We start from the raw sequence: 20319 nt of genomic DNA on the forward strand, positions 1-20319 counted from the left end.
GCATGCCCCAGGTGGCCCCGTGCCATGTGGCTACCGACACCAAGCCAGGCCCTGGCCCAGACCCCTGCAGTAACCTAGTTCTATCCCGGCCAGAAGAACTCCAGCACCCATCTCCAGTAGGCCAGGACTGCGCTGCATCTCAGCGGGCTCTGCCACCAGGACCTTAGGGAACACAGGAAGGGTGTGTAAGCAGTGCCAGAGCATTGACAGGACCAGTTGGTTCAGCACCAGCACTCTCCCACACAAGGAGAGCCATCTCAGGTGCCCTGCCCATACCCAGAGCCACTCCACCACCCTTGCCTCCAGCTGGTGCCAGTTCTCCAGGGGGGAGGGTCTGTGGGGGACAGGTAGACCTCAAGTAGAGTAGTGAGCCTGTGCTCCAACAGATCCTGCGGAGCGCAGGTGGGAGCGAGCCCACGTGCCACCCATCACCCACCATCAGGCAAAGCTCTTGACCCAGTTGACCCAGACAGTGGAGGACATCGAGTACAATGCCTGGCAGGTCTCCACCTGTGCCAGGTCACTTGAGTCCTGGACCATGAGAAGTACATTGCCAGCACATGCTGACAGGATCAGCCACACCACCAGTTCCCAAAGCATCAAGCCTGCCACCTGCTTCCACAGGAGAAAGAGGAAGGGCTCCTGGGCTAAGGTATACAGCTAGCCTGATGGGGCAGCCTTGACACACCCCTCTCCTGACTGGGATGGGCTCCTGCAGGGTCCAGTTGAGCTCAACCAAATACTTTCCAGAGGTATACAGCACCTGGAGAGCCTGCACAAAGTGGGGCCTGAAGCTCAAGGCCCGCAGCATACCTGTGAGGTACCTGTGATCCACTCTGTCAAATGCCTTCTCCTGGTCCAGGGATAGGAGGGCAAAAGACAGGCCCTCCAGGCACACTAGCTCCAGGAGATCCCAAACCAGGTACAGGTTGTCGAAGATGGGATGTCCGGGTACCATGTATATCTGGTAGCAATGGATCATGTCAGTTAGCGTGGACCACAGGCACAGCAAGATGGCCTTTGCTGCCACCTTGTAGTCCATGGAGAAGAGGGACACAGGACACCAGTTCCTCAGAGAACGGCATCCCCCTTCTTTGGCAGAAGGGTCAGCACGGGCATCTGGCACAACAGGAGGAGCTTGCCACTTTCATCCAATTTGGCCCAGACTGTGGCAAGGATGTCCTAGAAAGCCCAGTAGAACTCCACAGTCAGCCCGTTAGCAACAGCATCTCAGCCCCTAATTCCCAACTAGCTTTCACTAACAGCTCCTCTGCTAGAGTTCCCTCTGATGGGTTAATTAGACAGATGCTCCCCTCTTACTTCTTTCCCTCCCCCTTCTCTCCCCTGCCTCCTGAATCCTGCTGAGGAATGATGATCAGAGCAGCCTGCGCACAGCTGCCTCAGTTCTGGCTAGAAACCTCTTTAGGGCAAGGAATCAATTCAGAGCAAGATATGATCATGTGCAGCCAGGCAATGCCCACCATGCAGCTGCTTTTCTACTGAATGGCACTATAAGACCATAATGGGCTGCTTCGAGAAGTTCTCTCCCAAGGTTCTGTAGTGCATTAGGACTGGGATACCGACTTCCCATCATTCTAAACGGATTTGGGTTGCTTTAAAAAAAATCTCCACATTAGTTGTGATACGCTGGGCAGGACTGCAGGAGAGGATGATGGTGATACATAGGCTGATGTGCTTAGATAATGAATATAACTGACATCAGCAGCAGTGAAGTCAGACTCACAAAACAGCCAGATTTTTACAGCCAGCATTTTATTCCTCAGATACCTTGCTAAAAATAATGAATGATCTAACCTTGCTGGATGAGCTGCATTTCAGTAATATGGCCCATACTAGCTGAGGACCCATAGAAGAGTTGGCATAAACCTCGCTCATGTCTCATACTGGTAGCCTTAGATTGAGATTGCTCAGACTGCTTGGTGTGCTTGTTGCTTGAATTTCCCCAAGTACTCTTCCAACTGTTTTTAACAGCATTGGCTCTACTCTTAGAAAGATGTTTATTCTTTTTCAGACAGATCCTAAAGTTGGCTAGGGAAAACAGGGCTTGGGGACTTAGGATTCTGTTGGCCCAAAACAACTGTCCTTTTGTAGGAAAGTAGAGGAGGAAGTTTTCAGTTAACTGCTATTTTAGATATTACAAAAATGTAATTTTTCAAGTCTCACAAGTTCCCCACTATCTTCAGAAACAAGAATCTCTCACTCCACCATTGTAAGGTAACCACCTCTAGCTTGGAATGTGGCAGCTGTTTATCAGCAATGGTACAGAACAATGTAGGACAGGAAGTGAAGAAGAATCCTAGTTTTAAAATAGAGGGAATGTTGATTAGAAAGAACTACAGCAAATGTCTCTTCTCTGGGCACTGAACACAAAAATTAACTCATCCAGGAGAAAAGAGAGCCCTCAGCTGAGACAGAAGGGCCCATTTTAGGATAGCAGGGTGGCTGCCTATACTACAGCACTCAGACACTGAATCCCATGACATAACAAGAATGCACCCCTTGAACTATGTAAAATTAATGTCTTACGTGGTCAGAAGAGCAGCTGGCTGACACTATACTGATAGTCCTAATCCCAGGCCAGAACCCACTTCTACAAGCATGTAGTTTCTTTGAATACCTAACTGATGGGCAAACAATTCCCAAAACAGGCATCATTGTTACAAATTTTATTGTTAATATTTACGTTGAAACAAGCAAATGTTAGTTTTACACAGGCACAAAACCCTTCTTCCCATAATATCAATCTAGAACTTAAGACCTTTGTTCAGCAAGGACAAGAATTTTTGCTGTTAGCATCTTGTGTGAGCTCCAGTTTCTGCACCCTTCCCTGTTGCCTCTCCATATCTCGATAAAGCAAGGACTTTTGAGCCTTCAATCGGCAGGCCAGGCACATGAAAATTGACTCCACATTTTGACTCTCTTTAGGGTCCTTGGCTGAGGTTTCAAACAAAAGCATGTTGTGGGCATCAGCAAATTTCAGGGCCACATTGGATGGCACCTGAATTTGTTCTCTTAAGTCACATTTGTTCCCAACAAGCACCTTGGGGACGAGAGGGGGCACAGCATGCCCATTGCACTCTTCAATCCATGTCTTGAGGTTGGTGAAGGAAGTCATTTTAGTCACATCGTAGACAAAGACAACAGCATGCACATTGCGATAGTAGTGCTCAACCATGCTCTTCCGGAACCGCTCCTGACCAGCTGTGTCCCAGACCTGCACCTAGAACACAAAGTATGGTGTTCATGAAGTAGCAAAGATGGGAGGGGCAGGAGAATGGTTTGTTCCCACTCTTCTCTCTACATACACACACACCTCCCCCCAAGTTATGGCTTGGGACATTGGAGGGAATCAGTTCATCAGAAAGAGAAGCTGGGGTCAGAAGCACCAGTGTTTATTTCTAGTTTGTCATTCTTAATAGATTAACTTTATTCAGCAACAGTGAAGTGTAACTACTCACGCGGAGCCTCGTTCATCTCAACAGATCCAACTGCCTCCATTATCTATACATCTAAAATTATAAAAGCCTGTGTCTGTAACACTTTATTCACACTCTGATTGGCTGTCTCAGCAGCCAATCAGAATGCTCTACACAGACAGAGACACACTGGGGTGCTGCCATGACAGTGGGGACTGAGGGGCCAAAGGGGAGGGGAGCTTGCCTCATCACCCATCCCAGCTCTTTGGAGGCAGAGGGAGACGGCAGGGACCAGAGCACCGCCATAATGGAGGGGACAGAGCAGAGAGGCAAGGCCAGTGGTGCTGACCTTGTCCCTCCAGGTCTGCTTATTGGAGCCAGGGCCCTCCCCCTCCACCCAACAACAGCCAACAGGGAGGGGAAGGGGATGGGGGGTTACCAGTGGCCAAGTCGGCCCTGGCCCAAAGCGGCCAAGGGGGAATAAGGGACATGGAAACAGCCCTGGTCCTAGCCCAAGGGAAGTGAGGAAAACAGCCCCAGCCTGAAGCGGCAAGGGGGAAACAGAGGAAGAGCCCTGGGCCCTGTCCCCTCCCCCACATCATTCTTGACAGGCAAATTGCTAGTCTACCTAGTCATTTTGGATCCAGTGAAGTCAGTTCAACTGACATTATTCATAGTTTCATAGTTTCTAGGGTCGGAAGGGACCCGAGTAGATCATCTAGTCCGACCCCCTGCCATGGCAGGAAAGAGTACTGGGGTCAAACGACCCCAGCAAGGTATACATCTAGCCTCCTCTTAAAGACCCCCAAAGTAGGAGCCAGCAGCACTTCGTTTGAAAGTTGGTTTCAGATCCTAGCCGCCCTGACCGTGAAGTAGCGCCTCCTGATATGTAGCCTAAATCTACCCTCTGCCAGCTTGTGACCATTATTCCTGGTCACTCTTGGTCGTGCTCGGGAGAACAGGAACTTCCCCAGTGCCTGCTGGTCCCCTCTGACTAGTTTGTAACAGGCCACTAGATCCCCCCTCAGCCTTCTCTTCTGGAGGCTGAACAGGTTCAGGTCCCCTGGCCTCTCCTCGTAGGGCCTCCCCTGCTGCCCCCTGATCATGTGAGTGGCCCTCCTTTGGACCTTCTCCATGTTGTCCACATCCCTCCTGAAGGGCAGCACCCAGAACTGGATGCAGTACTCCAGCTGCGGCCTGACCAGTGCTGCATAGAGGGGGAGGATCACCTCCTTGGACATGCTTGAGCTGCATTTGTGGATGCATGACAAGTTGCGGTTGGCCCTCCTGACTGCATCCCCACACTGCTGGCCCATGTTCATCTCGGAGTCAAGGATGACTCTAAGATCCTTTTCCACCTCTGCACTGACGAGAAGGGAGTCCCCCAGCCTGTAGGTATGGTGCCAGTTGTTCCTCCCCAGGTGCATCACTTTGCACTTGTCAGTGTTGAATCCCATCCTGTTCTCATCTGCCCACCCCTGTAACCTGTCTAGGTCCGATTGCAGCCTATTCCTCTCTTCTAGCGTGCCCACATCTCAGTGTCATCAGCAAATTCGAACAAGGTGCTTTTTACCCCCTCGTCCAAGTCACTGATGAAGATGTTGAACAGTGCGGGCCCAAGGACCAAGCCCTGCGGGACCCCACTGCCCACATCCCTCCAGGTCAAAAATGACCCATCCACTACCACTCTCTGGGTGCAGCCCTCCAGCCAGTTGGCAACCCAATTGACTGTGTGGGTGTCTACACCACGGCCCCCCCAGTTTCTTAATGAGAACAGGGTGAGAGACAGTGTTGAAGGCCTTCCAAAAGTCCAGGAAGACTATGTCCACTGCTACTCCTGCATCTAATGATTTGGTGATTTGATCATAGAAGGACACCAGGTTGGTCTGACAGGACCTGCCACTGATGAACCCATGTTGGTTGCCCCTAAGCATGATCTCCCCTGCTGGCCCCTCGTGGACATGCGTCAGAATAATTCTCTCAAAAAGCCTGCCCAGGATTGAGGTAAGACTAACTGGCCTATAGTTTCCTGGGTCCTCCTTCTTCCCCTTTTTGAAGATGGGAACCACGCTGGCCCTCTTCCAGTCCTCTGGCACGACACCAGAGCACCACCAATGCTCGTAAAGCCGTGCCAGGGGTCCTGCAATGACCTCAGCCAATTCCCGCAGTACTCTAGGGTGGAGATCATCCGGACCAGCCAACTTGAATACATCCAGTCCCTCCAGCAGTTCCCCAACTAGTTCCTCACTAACCCTTGGCCTAGGTGTGCCTCCCCTGGGGCCTGAGGGGGGCCCAGTGGGAGGGTGACTGTTCCGGTCCCTACTTAGGAAAATGGAGGCAAAGAAATCGTTAAATATGTTGGCTTTGTCGTCTGGTGTGATGACCAAATTTCCTAACGCGTCCTGCAGGGGCCCCACATTACCCAGAACCTTCTTTTTACCCCCTATGTATTTAAAAAAGGACTTCTTGTTGTCCTTAATCTGGGAAGCTAGTCCCAGTTCCATCTCCTTCTTGGCCTTCCTGACTGCTCCCCTTCATTCCCAAGCAACTGCAATATAGTCATCCTTGGTGATGGCCCCTCCTTTCCATTGGGTGTACGCCTCCCTTTTTGCTAGGAGACATCCCCAGATGCTTTTAGTGAGCCATGGGGGCTTGTGTGCCCTCCTGCTCCCTTTGATCCTCGTTGGGATTACCTCCCTTTGGGCTTGGAGGATCGTCTCCTTAAGGAACGACCGCTCTCCTTGGACACCTGGCTCCCCTCCCCTCTGGGAACTCAGTGCTTCCCCGAATATTCTCCTTAACTCATTGAAGTCCGCCCTCCTGAAATCTAGGGCTGCTGCCTTGCCACCTTGAGCTGGATGGTGAATTCCAGTAGACGATGACTGATGTCGCCCAGGTGGTCGAGCACCCGCAGCTCCCTCACCAGCTTGTCTCCCGTGGCCAGTACCAGGTCCAACAAGGCGTCTCCTCTAGTGGGGCTGTGCACCTCCTGGGTTAGGTGGAGGTCCTGCATTCTGGCTAGGAACCTACGTGAGTGGTCAGATCTGGCTGACTGCTCTTTCCAGCAGATGTCCGGGAAGTTCAGGTCCCCCATGACTATCACATCCTTTGACTTCGCTACCTCTGTGAGCTGACCTAAGAATTCCTGGTCAAGCTCTTCCCCTTAGTTGGGTGGTCTGTAGTAGACCCCCACTATTAAGTCTCTTTCCCCTTGACTGCCTTGAATTCTAACCCAAAGCACTTCAGAGTGCCCCTCCTCTGACTCTTTGTTAATTCACGAGGATGGGTATTCCTCCTTAATGTAATGTAGAGTGCCATGCCCCTACCTTTCCTTCCTATCCTGTCCCTCCTGTACAGCCTATAGCCCTTGATATTCATCACCCAGTCATGCGTAGTTAGTAAGGTCGGAAGGGACCTGAGCAGATCATCAAGTCTGACCCCCTGCCATGGCAGGAAAGAGTAGTGGGGTCAAATGACCCCAGCAAGGTGATTGTCAAGCCTTGTCTTAAAAGACACCCAAGGTAGGAACCAGCACCACATCGCTTGGAAGTTGGCTCCAGATCCTAGCCGCCCTGACAGTGAAGTAGCGCCTCGTGATATCTAATCTGAATTTACCCTCTGCCAGCTTGTGACCGTTATTTCTAGTCACAGTCTAGACCATTATTTCTAGTCTATTATACACCCTTGCCTAACATCTCTGAACAAAACTTCTTCCACCCTTTGACAACCATCTGGCCATTGGTTCACACAGTTTCTTTTCCTCCTCTCCCCCCACTGTTATTCAATTTGCTCTACATAAAGGGTAATGCAGAAAATGCCAAGGAAAAGGACTGCAACTCCTAGTGACACTTCAGCTGCAAAAAGGACACGAAATACAAGATTGCAAGAAAATTAAAGGGAAGGCACTATGTCTTGGCATTTTTTCTACAGTTATGCACACTTCAAGACCAACCAAAAGTAAAGAAAGATCAGACTGCCTTACTGCTACTACTCATGCAAGAAGTACTGCCTCAAGATCTGCAGAAACTAATGAGGAAACAAACAGTGCGTCATCTTGCTAGTAACTGCATAAGAAATACTGCCTCAAGAGCTAGAGAAACTAATGTTGAAAAGATGGAACATCTCGCAGAAGATTGTCTAAGATGTATGCAGGCACAAGCATGAAAAGGTAATGATGAAACAGTGAAACAGCGCAAGGAAAAACAACAACCTGGGTGAAGAATGGATACTTCCACAGTATTTCAGTAAAAGTCTTTCCCTGGGTGGCATTTTACTTAACACAGTCCTCGTGTGCTTGGCTGGAAACATCTCAGCCCCCAGCTTAATGTCTCGGTCCAGGTAAAGTGCTTGTCTGGGATTCAAATGCCTCTGCTGTGAATCCTGCTTGTAGCTCATAGAAAATACTGAAAGCTGGAATTTTTCTTTTCCCCCAATACCTTCTGCTACTATTTTTACCACAGCATTGATAGGTAGAGACCAGCTGGCACTTTGGATGCATTTCCACATCAGATCAGGCCACTGGGTCCATCTATTCCAGCATCCCATTTAATGAGGGGCAAAAAACAAAAAGCCCCTTATGGTGCAACTAGCTTGTTGTTCAACGGTGCATTAAGACCCCAGAAAGCAATATTAAAATTCCTTCCTGACCCCTGCAGATAATGTCTCAGGGGCAGGCAAAATAAATATTAAGTTACTATTTTTTTTTTATTTTTTTTTTAGGTATTTGCTCCTGGCTGCCTGTCAAAGCTTAAGGAACATGGGGTAGTAGGACCCAAGGGGAGCCCTCAGTAGGTTAAAGCAATCCAGCCCCACTGCACCCCCAGCCATTTCACTCACTTCCTGCCCACGCCCTACTCATGCACCACGTGGCTCCCAGCTGCACCAGCAGATAGGGAGCATGGGGCCACGTTGATATGTCTGGGGGTGGGGGACACAGACACAGAGACTATACTTGTAGTCAAAACAAAAAGAGAGGAACGTGACCAAAGCCAAACCTAGCCTAAAAGTTAGGACACTCGCATGTTCAAGTCCTTCCTCTGAGTAAACAGAAGAGACCAGTCAACCAGAACCCAGGTTTCTCACATCCCAGGCAAGTGCCTCAACCACAGGGTTACTGGCTATTCTTCAGGGAGGAGAAGCATTAATTTGTTTCCCAGGATAGTCCAAAGGTCATTTTTGTTCTACCTGAGGATAAGAAGAGATTGTAAAAAGCCTCAAAATTGGTCATAGGATGTTTTTGCCTGCCAGTTCTCTTGAGCCTTGATCAAATAAAGGTTTTAAACTTTGACTTTAGCCCAGTCTGGTACAGCAATGTGAAGCTTTGATGCTCGCCACACTGACAGGGCCACTGTCCATCACACAGCAAGGGTAATGCTACCCTGAAATTGCATTAAGTCTCACACACTGGCAAAGTTCAGAGCAAAAAAGTTGGTAGAAAGTCAGAGTGCAACAGTTCTGTAGATTGATTATACTGTTACTCCTATCTGATTGCCCAGGGTCTCCTACAGCATCTACAGGCAGCTTGCTGCAAAAGGACTAAGTCCAGCATCCAGCTTTTTAGCCATGGGTATAACCACAGGGTTGCATTGAGAGCAGCATGATCCAAACAGCTTTGGGACCAGGCTGGAAGTACTGGGCTATAGTCTCCCATCTATCCCATGCACCAAACAAGACAAGGACCCAGCTTCAAGTGTGACAGTGCCTAGCAATGGCATAACTAGGGCAGGATGAACAGAGCAACTGCCCCAGGTGCCAACCTGGGGCAGGGGGAAGGCATGCAAATGCAGTGGCCGACTGTCAATGCTAGTCTTTACAGAGACTACTAAAGAGAATGGGGGCAAGGGGAGTTCACTCCCAACTGCCACATCAGAGTGCAATAGATATAGGGATGCTTGCTTGAATCTGTAGAGGGAACCTGGTCACATTACAAAGATTTCTTGAAAACATGAGCAGAGAACTCTTGCTACTCCCCCTCCCCTGTTTTTCTAAACAAAAGACAAATGAATCTGAGATCCTCCAAAATGGTAACATGACTTGGGGCCCCACATCCATACACTATGCTGGTTAATCTGGATGCCAGGCAAGGGGGCCTGACACCAACAATCCAATCCTGATGTTTGCATCAGCTAATCATTGACTTGGTACCAAGGGAAGCAGGAAGACAGGAAAACCTGCAGTCATTTTGGTACAATCTGGCAAAAGACCCATGGAATTCGGGCAGAGCCTCAGGGTTTGCAATGTCAGCAACAAGGCTGCCATTTTAATATGAGTCTTACAATACATGCATGATAGTTTTCTCAAAGCCCCACTCTGACTCTCACAAGTTACAGGGAATCTCATTTTCTCATGGAAAAAAAAAATAAAAGAATCTAGGCCTTGTAGGTGTGGAAAAGAACTCAAGACCATGCGAGTAGAACCTAAAAGCTTAAAAAACAGAAATTGGATTTTTTGCCTCTGGGTGTCTTCAGCTCCCCAATCTGGGAACATCTGCAGTTGCCATATTGTATGTCATCACCTCCTACCAAGAAGATCTAGCACTGACAGAAAATGGAAACAACTGACCATACTGAAGTTTCCTACCACCTGGTTTAAGAAAGTTTCTGTTGCAGATTTCTGCACAACTGCAAAGAAGAAGCACAAGACCATGGGCAACACTGTCAAACTAATCTAGTCATTATGAACTGGCAAAAGCAGGAGCATTCCATGGGTTGCCAGTCACATGTACATATATTTGCAACCAACCCTGCACTGGATCACTTACCACTGTTGACAGTCACAGTGAGAAGTCAAAAGTCACAAGCCACTGCTCTGCATCCATCTTACTGGGCTTATGTTACAGCCATGTAAAGCCTCAGCCCCAGCACTTGCAAGGGCAGAGCAACAGGTGCCCTGGGTTCTGGACTTGAAGCAGATCTTCCCTGCCTCCAGGCAGCTGCCTGGCACTGATTGCTCAAATCTGGGCACGGTTTATCTTTCAAGAACATTTTTGTCAAATCAACCCCCTCCTCTGCAAAGATCTTGAACCACCTCACACCCCCAGAGTCCCTGCTCATGGCAGTCACTACCCACAATACCCTCATTAACCATGGCTCAATGCCCTCAGTGGCCTGCCATTCCCACAGTCCTTGTATCTGCCCACCACCATGTCCACATACCTTCCCACTGTACTATGCAAATGTCTGCATACCTGTTGTACCAGTCTTACCCCCAAAGCCTTGCACTCTTCCAGCAGCACAGCTGGCCTCTCTCACTTCCTTCTCCAACAAAGCCCTTGCACCACATCACCCCATCATTCTCTGGGGTCCCAGATCAATGCCTTCATCTCTATGATCCTTCCCATGGCCCCATACTTCCTCCTTTCCCATCCCAACAGCCCTCACCCCTTCTGGTCCCCAGTGCTGCTCTCAAAGCCACAGTACTTTGCCCCTCCAAGCCTCAGCACTTCACAGCACCCCATGCCTGCCCTGGTGCGGCTCCCGTAGCCCACCACTGCCCCGTGGTGCTCTGGAGATGGCCTCGTCCCACAGGGCCCAGGCCAAGACAGCCTGACTGCCCACCCACCCACCGCTGCCCGCAGACCTCTCCATCCCCTCCCTCCTGCCCCTCCAAACCTTCCAGAGGCCCTGAGGATCTGCCCCGCACCCTCCCGTGGGGATGCCCTGGGGCCGCCCCCAGCCTCCATCCTCGGCCGCGGCTGCCCCGCCCCCGGCTGCCCGCCGCGTCCTTCCCAGCCGCCCACCCGCCCGCTCACCTTGATCTTCTCGCCCTCGATCTCCACAGTCTTCTCGCGGAAGTCCACGCCGATGGTGGCTTCAGTCTTGTCGGGGAAGGTGCCGCCGCAGAAGCGGAAGGTCAGACAAGTCTTGCCCACGTTGGAGTCGCCGATCACGATGATCTTGAAGATGCGGATCTGCACGTATTGGTCCAGGGAGGCATCCAGGGCCAGGGCGGCGAGGCCGCCCGGCTGCCCCGCACCGCCACCGGGCGCGGGCTGCGCCATCTCGCCGCTCACTGCCTCATCGGCGGCCGCACACAAAGGGCTCGCGCCCGGCCGGGCCGGCGGGGAAGGGGCGGGGGCCGCGGCGCACACAAAGCGCCGAGCCGCTGCAGCTGCCACAGGGCCCGCCGCGCCGGTCAGGTGGTTTATGCGGCTGCGGCCGGCGCGGCCCCTCCCCCGGGCGGAAACGGAGGTGGTGGCTGCTGAGGCGGCTCCGCCCCTGGGCGTCCGCGCGGCGCCCCAGCCGCCTGGGTGCGGGGGGTGCAGCACCCGTCCCCCCGCGCAGCCGCGGGGAGCTTGCGCCACGTCCATGTGACCGAGCCGGGCCGTGGGGCCGGGGCCAGGGCCCGAAGCGGCGGAGGTCTCCGGGCTCGCAGCGTCCCCGCCTGGGTGCGGGTGGCCGAGCGAGCCCTCGGGCTGTGGGGCGGGAGCAGGCGTCCGGGTGCTCAGGGGTACCGACCATGTTATTCGGGATGGACATCAGAAACCTGGGAGAAGTTTCATAGACATTAGGGCAGGAAGGGACCTCGGAAGATCGAGTCCAGCTCCCTGCCCCAGGGGCAGGAAGTCAGCAGGGATCCCAGCATCCCAGCAAGAGAAACATCCAAATATCTCTTTTAGGTGTTCAAAGTAGATGCTTGAACTGCCTCTGGCAGCAGGCTATTCCACACCTTGGGGGCTCGGACAGGAAATAAGTTCTTCCTGATGTCCAGCCTGAAACAGTCATGGAGGAGTTTGTGACCATTCGATCTTGTCATGGCTTGGGCCGCTCTGATGAACAGATGTTCCTCCAGATCCTGATGAGCACCCCTGATAAACCTATAGATGGCCATCAGATCACCCCTGAGCCTGCGCTTTTCCAGGCTGAAGAGTCCCATGGCTCTCAGCCTCTCATCATAAGGTCTGTTTTCCTGCCCTCTGATCATGTGCATGGTTCTTCTCTGCGCTCTCTCAAGCTTCTCCACATCCCTTTTGAATTATGGAGCCCAAAACTGGACGCAGTACTCCAGCTGCGACCTCACCAAGGCCGAGTACAAGGGGAGAATGACATCCTGGGATTTGCCTGAGAAGCATCTATGGATGCAAGCCAGCATTTTGCTGGCTTTACTAGCCACAGCATCACACTGAAGACTCTCATTCATCTTGTGGTCAGTCATGACCCCCCAAGTCCCTTTCATCCATAGTGCTACCCAGCGTAGCACTAGCGAGCCTTTAAGTATGCTGCACGTTTTTCCTCCCAAGGTGGAGAACCTTGAATTTTTTCAGTGTTAAACACCATCAGGTTCTCGTCTGCCCATTTCTTGAGCCTGTCAAGGTCAGCCTGGATCACCCTCCTGTCCTCAGGTGTGGACACTTTACCCCACAGTTTGGTGTCGTCGGCGAACTTGGCCAGTCTGCTTCTGCTACCAATGTCTACATCGTTAATGAAGATGTTGAATAGTAGAAGGTTGCTGCCCTGGGCCAGGCCGAACTGGCTGCAGGCTGGAGGCAGGAGAACAGGAGGCTGGGCTGGCCTCGCTGGGCATCTGCTAGCCCTGTAGCTGCCCAGGCCGGGTTGTGCTTTGAGGTCAATACCCCCTCAGTGGCCCTGATCAGCAGGGAGACCCGCTTCGTGCTTCTCTCATTTTAGCCCAAGTGTGGCTACAACAAAGATACTGCTGGGAGGGAAGGAGGCCCTTTGGCCACAGTGGTAATTCCCTGAGCCTTCCCTAAAGAACCAGAAGAACGTCCAGTGCCTGGGGCAACACATAAGGGGTGCACGTGCACCCCCTGCAAGTGGTGGTATACCCCCTGCAAAAAGCTCACTACCTCACCACCAACACTGCCAGTGGTGTCTGCGGGCAGTCCATGATCGCCACTGACCATTGCCGATGCTGCCAGGGGCACCAGTGGGTGGCCCTGGTCACACTTGCCACCTTCCCACACCCCACCACCGACAGCACCAGTGGTGTCTGCAGGAGCTCCCTGCTCCCAGGCTTCTGCTGCCAGTACAGTCATGTCTGCCAGGAGCACATGCCATTCATGTCCGGTGCGCACCTCTACTCCTCCAAGGCAAGACCTCCTTCTGCCCCAACTGTGAAGGGAGGAAGCAGGCAGCACCAAGCAAACATGGAAACCCTTGCAGGGCTCTTGCCGCTCTGAAGGCTTGCTTCCATATAGAGGAGCTGTCAGGCTAAAGAATGTTGCACGCTCCAAAATGAAATGATGGGGTCCAGCTGGAGCTGATCTTCCGCCTTTTCCTAGAATGCTACGGAGCAAGAGTAGAGATGGTGTGGTCTTTTGCACAGCTAACATGGTGCCACTGTCTACCCAGCCTCCTGTACCTGGGATCTCTTGAGCATATAATGACAGCATTTCATAGAAACAGGATGTTGGCTGCTCTAGCTCCCTTGCTTGACCTGTGGCAGGTCTGTATTGTGTCAGGTTTGACAGTAGTCTTCTGTAGAGTTTAGATTATAGATTGTGTAGCCAGTCCCGACCCATTGCCCCATGACTCCCAACCTGTTGCCCCCAATCCCTCGCCCCCATGTATAGGGAAAGGGGGTTGGGACATGGGGGGGCTCCAAGCAGCCCCTTGCAGCCTGGAACTCCAACAGCCTGCAAGGGAAAAGCGACAAGTTTCCCAAGTTTTTCTCCTTTAAAGGAGAATTCATTTTTAAAGTTTGTTCATGACCCTTTCATATATTCCTGTGACACACTTTTGGGTCACAACCCACAGGTTGGGAAATGCTGGACTAGATGACCTCTGGAGGTCCCTTCCAGCCCTACTTCTCTATAACTCTCTATGACTCACCCAGAGTTATACTACGGAGCATCAGTCACAGCAGCACAGCATCCAGTTAGCCTTGAGCCAATGGCCCAGTAGTATAAACTGAGGGGAGCATCCTGAGCAGTAGCCTTAGGTGCTACCTTGTGGGGAGAGTGGGGAGACCACAAACAAATTTTGCTCTACTTCTACAGCCACGGCAATTATCACTACCATCACTTCCCTGCCACTAAGTTTCTGGACCCATGGGGAGTCCCATAGACTACATGACATGGCCCTGTGTGCTATATTGTGCTGGTACACCAACATACTCTGCAGCCAAATCCAGCATGTGGGGTCCGTGCTGGCATGGTGGATTGCACCTGCAGACTGACTCTGTGTGCTGACCACATGCTTGATTCAGCTGAAAGATTGAGCACCACTGCTCTATACGCTATTCCACCTATTGGGCAGCTACATGGACTCAGGTGCCTCACTGTGATTCTATTCCACTTTGTTTCAGTCTCCATTAATGCATCTACTTTGGTAACGCATTGTCATCTGATCCTTAAGGTTGACTCTTAAAAAAGCAGTGAGAAAGAGAGAACATTTGCATTAACTGTTTTTCAGTGACAAAAGCAGGGTAGAATGGGATTGAATAACTCTTAGGCACCTAAGAATAGAATCTAGCCCTGAATGCATACAAGCCAGCAGCTCTTGGAGTATGGCTTGCTATTCCATGCCCAGGTCTATCAGCTTAGATGAAAGGTAGTGGCAGGAGGAGGAGACCAGCGTGGCTGATTTGTGAGAAGTGTGTAGTGCAGAAAGATCCTTAGCACACTGCATTACATGAAGGTCAAAGGTTGAAGAAACTGTATGATCGATTTGTGTTAAGACAGGACCACATTCATCTTGAGTAGGATTCTGCATGGGCACACAGGGCAAAGCCTATGTGGTGTCCTGGCTGAGGTGTCTCAGTCCTGGTTTTGCCCTTCTGACAGAGCGTTCACCATGCAGTGCTGCCATTGCTCTCCAACATTTCAAAAAAAGAAGAAAAAAGTCAACCAAGTCTAAGTGGCCAATCAGACTAGCTTGGTTAAAATACACCAGTTTCTATAGACAATAATATACAAGGGACAGATGTGGCTAACATAGAGGGGCAAAATGGCAGACCCAGACAGCAGCCCGACTCCATTTCCCAGAAGCCCCTGCTCGGGTTGCTGTAGCTGGTTTCCATGGAGACTCCAGTTGCTGTGGCAGCATGACAGCACAGGGCCAGAGTTTCCATGGAGCCCAGCCCCAGCCCTGCTGGCAGGGTGTGTGGCTGAACAGGGGGGTGCTCCCCAGGGCTAGCATCTTCCGGCGATGACAGCATGGTCCGGAGCTGGGGCAGAGCTGTGATCTGCTGTCCACGCACCCTAGGCTCCCCATTTCCCTCTCCCAGATCTGGGGCATGCAGGCAGTGGATTGCAACTCTGCCCCAGCTCCAGACCGTACTGTCACTGCTGCAAGATCCCAGCCCCGGAGAAGCTCCCCACACAGCCGCAGCTCTGCTGAGGCCAGTCTCTATGGAAACCCTGGCCCTGCACTGTCATGGTGCCACTGCTCTAGGGTCTCCATGGAAACTAGCTGCAGCAACACAGGCAGGGGCTGCTGGAAAATAGAGTTCACCATGGATCCAATCTGGCCCATGGGCCAGAACCCTGGGCTAATGTCATGTCTGCTGCCTTCAGTCTCCCTTAGTGCTTTTGGAAGTTTCTAGCTAGTAGAGGGAAGCTTTCTACACTGGTGCTCGTATGGAGCTGAGCAGATACTGCAGACAGCATAAGTCTGTAGCAATATAAGCAGTGATGTTTGTCTGCAAACTACTAACCAAATTGTGTTGTAGTCCTACTTTCTCAGTCCCTAGACTTTGGAAGCAGATCTAACACTGCTCTTGGTAGTCAAGGAAACAGTTATCAGAAACATGGCTGATGGATCAACAGAATGATTTTTTTCATGTGGACAGGACCTTATACACATAAAATTCTGGGTAGAGTAAAGGCACTCTGCTGCAAAATTGCCACATAAATACTGATGAGCCAGAGCAGCTGGTGTTGGAAGAAAATGCTTAGGAACATCTTTGTTCACAGTGATGCCAAGAGAATTTGCAGCTTCCAGCCCCTCCCATGGAGACTATCCAAGTTCTTGGGTAACAGACGCATTAGCAACCCAGGGAAGCCTGATGCAGAATTTGATTCCAGTGCACTCTGGGCCAGCATTTAGACATCTAACTCCCATTGCAGTCAGTGGATCCCAGCTGAAGATCTGGGTTTTGCGCCTGAGGATTCACTTAAGCAATAGTAATAAGAGGATCGAATTATACAACAAACCCAGATAAGAACTGGAATGGGGTGCAGGCTATTAAACAGTTGCTCTATTAGACAAGAAACCACCATCTGAACCTGTGTGCTGTCTATACAGAGGTATCAATTGTCCTCTTGCTTTGATGAAACAACTGTATGCCACATTGGCTTTAGTTGTGGGAACCTCACACTTCTGGAAAGATGCTAACTAGGGGTGTGCAAAGCAGCCCCTATTTGATTCGGTTTCGGCCTGAATTGGGGACAGTGATTCGATTCATTGATTTGGATCACTGTCCCTGATTCAATTTGGCCGAATCCAAATCTGGAGATTCAATGCTGATTTGGAGAATCAGCAATTTGGACATAGACACAGCTTTAAATGTTTTTTTCTACATACCTCAAGGTACCAGTGCGGCTCATGATGGGGTGTGATGGTGGGGTGGATGGAGTGGCCCATGAGCATGGAGGGACCACCCCCACATGCTTGGTGGTGAACCCAGCAGTACTTCCGGGTCCGCCAGGGAGCGTGCAGCCTCCCCCGCCCCACCCCCGCCCCCCTCAGCTCAGCAATCAGCTGTGGACAGACACTGAGTGCCCCCCCAGACCCAGGAGGCACCAGTTGCTGAGCCAGGGGGTCATGGGGGAGCCCCTCGTGCGCTCTCCAGCGGACCTGGAAGTGGACCAGAAGCACTTCTGATTGACTTGCATGGAGAGTCCCCCATGCTTTTGTGGGACACTCCATGCACCCAAGCATTGCAGCATTCATGAGCCGCCTGCTACCTAGAGGTATGTAGAAAAAACATTTAAAACTGTGTCTATGTCCAAATCTTTCCGAATTTCTACGAATCAATTCGGAGGGTTCCAGTTCGATTCAGAGAGATTAAAGCGTCCTCTGATTCGATTTGGATTTAGAGATTCAGCCACCAAATTGAGCCAAATCTCCACCAAATCAAATCAGGGACCGAAGCTTCGCACAGCCCTAATGCTAACAGAATGGAAGGAAATTGGAGAATGGCAACAGAAAAAAATCTGGAGGGAAAAATATATGGGGTATTAAAAAAGAGAGGTCTACAAACCAAAGGAAGACCTACATGAAAAGTATAAAGGTATAAAGCAGAGTGATTCCAGAGTGAGCCAGAGCAGAGTGATGCCTATGGCACTTGTTACTTTAAGAGAAGGAAACCGCAGAGAACCAGGGGAGAGAGGTGAGATTTGAAAGCCCTAAGCATATTGCAGAGCTAACACTATGCTATAATACAGCTAGCGAAGAACCCTGCAAGTAAGCAAAGCACTGCTGCAACAACTAGGCAGTCACAGAAAGCTGCCTGCAAGCCCAATTAAGGAATACCTGTAGCCCAACCAAGGCTATCACCTGACCAGAAAGGGGCTGTGACTGGAAGACCTTCAAGCTCAGGGCTTCAACTATGGCTGGGAAACTAGCTCTGGAGGTGGCTAGGGAAGCAGCTGTGCATTGGGATAGCTGGAGCAACTGGTTAGGAACTGATGGCAACATGCATTGTGTGTAAGGGGCTGAAGGCTTACAAGGAGCCATGTCCTGGATTAAAAAGGATTTGATTTTGCTGCCAGACATTTAAGGTTTTCAACATAGCCAGAGGACTCAGTACCTGAGCCAGGTAGAGAGTCTGCCACACAAGGAGGAACCCTGCAACTAGCTGGCTGTAGCTGAGTTAGTACCTGGGGCCACAGTGAGAACGCTGCAGGAATAGGAAGCAGCGAGAACGCAGGGGTGGAGCTGCTTTGGTGTTTGGTTGCCTACTCTGAGGGAGGGAAGGTTTTCCTTCTTGTAAAAAGCACTGTCTCTTTTGCTGAGGTTTGGTTTACCCAGAAGGGGAGGTTTATGTTAAGTAGTTGCTGGTCATTTGTCAGTTATAGTGGCAGCTTGAGCAGGACTAGCAAAGGGGTGGTTAGGAAGTTTTAGCAGTGCCAGAGAGGCACTCAAAGGATGAGGTCTGTCGGGGCTGGGCCATGGTGCCAGGGTGCCTGTGAGGAATGTGATTTTGAAGCTGTATCAGGAGTGGGACCTAGCATGAACAGGTAGTGGCTATGAGGGCCAGAGTCTAGACAGAACCAGAGGCCCAGCACTTGACAGGGGTGGAGACATAGGACAAGAGGCTTCTGGCCCTAAATAGGGCAGGGACCAGGGCCGGGGGCCCACAGCTCAAGAAGAGCAAGACCAGAACACGGAATGAGTGGAGCCAGGGCCAGGGGGCCTAGTGACCAGAGTGGCAAGCTAAGGGCTGAGACCCCAAAGTCAGGTCCAGCCCAGTGGGCCTAGGCAAAAAGGGGACCAGCAAGAGGAAATGGGCAGAGGCCATGAAGGCTGAGGCCCTTACAAGGATAAGAGGCCTGAGGTGGTATCACATTAGACTGGAGTTAAGTGCCCACCAAGGTCACTGATTCATAACACAGCTGTAAGGGAGCATCAGAGGCTGTGAACTGGCCATAAGGCTTGACATATAAAACATGTATGTGGGGAGAGGGAAGCATATATGAGCTAGGAAGAGTCACATGATGTGAGAACCAACTGGGATCAGCAGGTCGGAAAGAAACCTGTGAGTGTGAAGGCTGACTAAGACTCACTCTAGGATTCTGAGGCAGCCTTCCTTTTTTCTAAACAATATTTCCAGCAAGGCATGGCAGGCAAGAACAGAGGGAGAATACACAGAGAGCCAGAGTACGGCAGGATTCAAAAGGCCACCGGAGGGCTTTGCCCCTGGGACCCATCCCTGTGACAGTTGCATTCACAGTTTTATTGCCAGGCTTATTATGTTTGATTTCCTTTTTCTTAATTCTCAGGTCCTGGACTCATGTCATCATGCAAGAAACTTTTTACTTAAAAAAAAAAGCATTAATAATCCCCTTTTCATTGTAAAGAAAAGCTTTTAAACACAAAGCCATGCTGGGGGGAACTTCTGCCTGCGCGTTCATGTCTGTGCGTGTGGGCACTTGCATGCACCTGAATGTGCATGTGTTCACACACGCCTGCACATTTGTGTGCACACGCCTTCGTGTGCATGTGTGCTCGCATCTGTATGTGTATGCGTGTGCACAGGGCTGCTGCTGAGTACACAACTACATGCGTCTGTATGTGTGCACGCTAGCATGTCTGTGTGCACATGCCTGTATATTGTGTGCACACACGCACCTGCCTGCATCTGTGCGCCTGCCTGTATGTGTGCATGTGTGCGCGCCTCCGTTTGTGTGCACGTGCGTTTGCTTCCGCCTGCATGTATGCACATATCCACGTGCCTGCACACGTGTTTTTGCACGCTTGCATGTGTGTGTGGGCATATACCTACATGTGTCCACATGTGCCTGCATATGCGCAAATGCACCTGTGTGCCTGTGTGTGCATGCCTCCATCTGTGTGTGTACCTGCACGGGCCTGAATGTGTGCGCACGCCTGTGCATGTTCTCATGCACCTGCATGTGTGCACACCTGCATGTGTATGTGTGTATGTGCCTGCATGTGCGCGCACCTGCGTGTGTGCTCATCGCATGTATTTGTGTGCACCTGTGTATGTGTGTACATGTCTGCATGTGCACGTGCCTGCGTGCCTGTGCCTGCATGTGTGTGCGCACCTGTGCATGTGTGTGCCTGCATCTCTGTGTGAGCACGCCTGGGTGTGTGCATGAGCCTGCCTGCACATGTGTGCATGAGCACCTGCATGTGTGTGTACGCATCTGTGTGTGTGCATATGTGTGTTTGCCTGCGTGTGTGTGCATGGCCACATGCCTGCATGTGTGTTCTTGCACCTGTGTGCGTGTACACAT

At 51.2% G+C, this 20319-nt stretch overlaps 1 protein-coding gene across 1 annotated transcript; it reads right to left on the reverse strand.

Annotated features, from left to right (window-relative positions):
- Window positions 1–2674: 2674 nt before the first annotated feature.
- On the reverse strand, window positions 2675–11624 carry RAB33A (RAB33A, member RAS oncogene family). Its single transcript, XM_090060013.1, has 2 exons — window positions 11188–11624; window positions 2675–3241 (listed from the first exon to the last, which is right to left on the reverse strand). The coding sequence occupies exons 1-2, from the start codon at window positions 11434–11436 to the stop codon at window positions 2786–2788; spliced, it is 705 nt and encodes a 234-aa protein (XP_089916139.1). The 5' UTR covers window positions 11437–11624; the 3' UTR covers window positions 2675–2785.
- Between the last annotated feature and the right edge of the window lie 8695 nt (window positions 11625–20319).

The sequence above is a fragment of the Crocodylus siamensis genome, chromosome 8 (assembly GCF_052110815.1).
Source record: "Crocodylus siamensis isolate JL-2025a chromosome 8, ASM5211081v1, whole genome shotgun sequence".
NCBI lineage: Eukaryota > Metazoa > Chordata > Crocodylia > Crocodylidae > Crocodylus > Crocodylus siamensis.

Coding starts and splice junctions, on each gene's coding strand:
- RAB33A (XM_090060013.1), bottom strand. CDS start 11,436: ATGGCGCAGCCCGCGCCCGGTGGCGGTGCGGGGCAGCCGGGCGGCCTC. Junction 3,242..11,187: donor TCGAGGGCGAGAAGATCAAG/GTGAGCGGGCGG, acceptor TTTGTGTTCTAG/GTGCAGGTCTGGGACACAGC.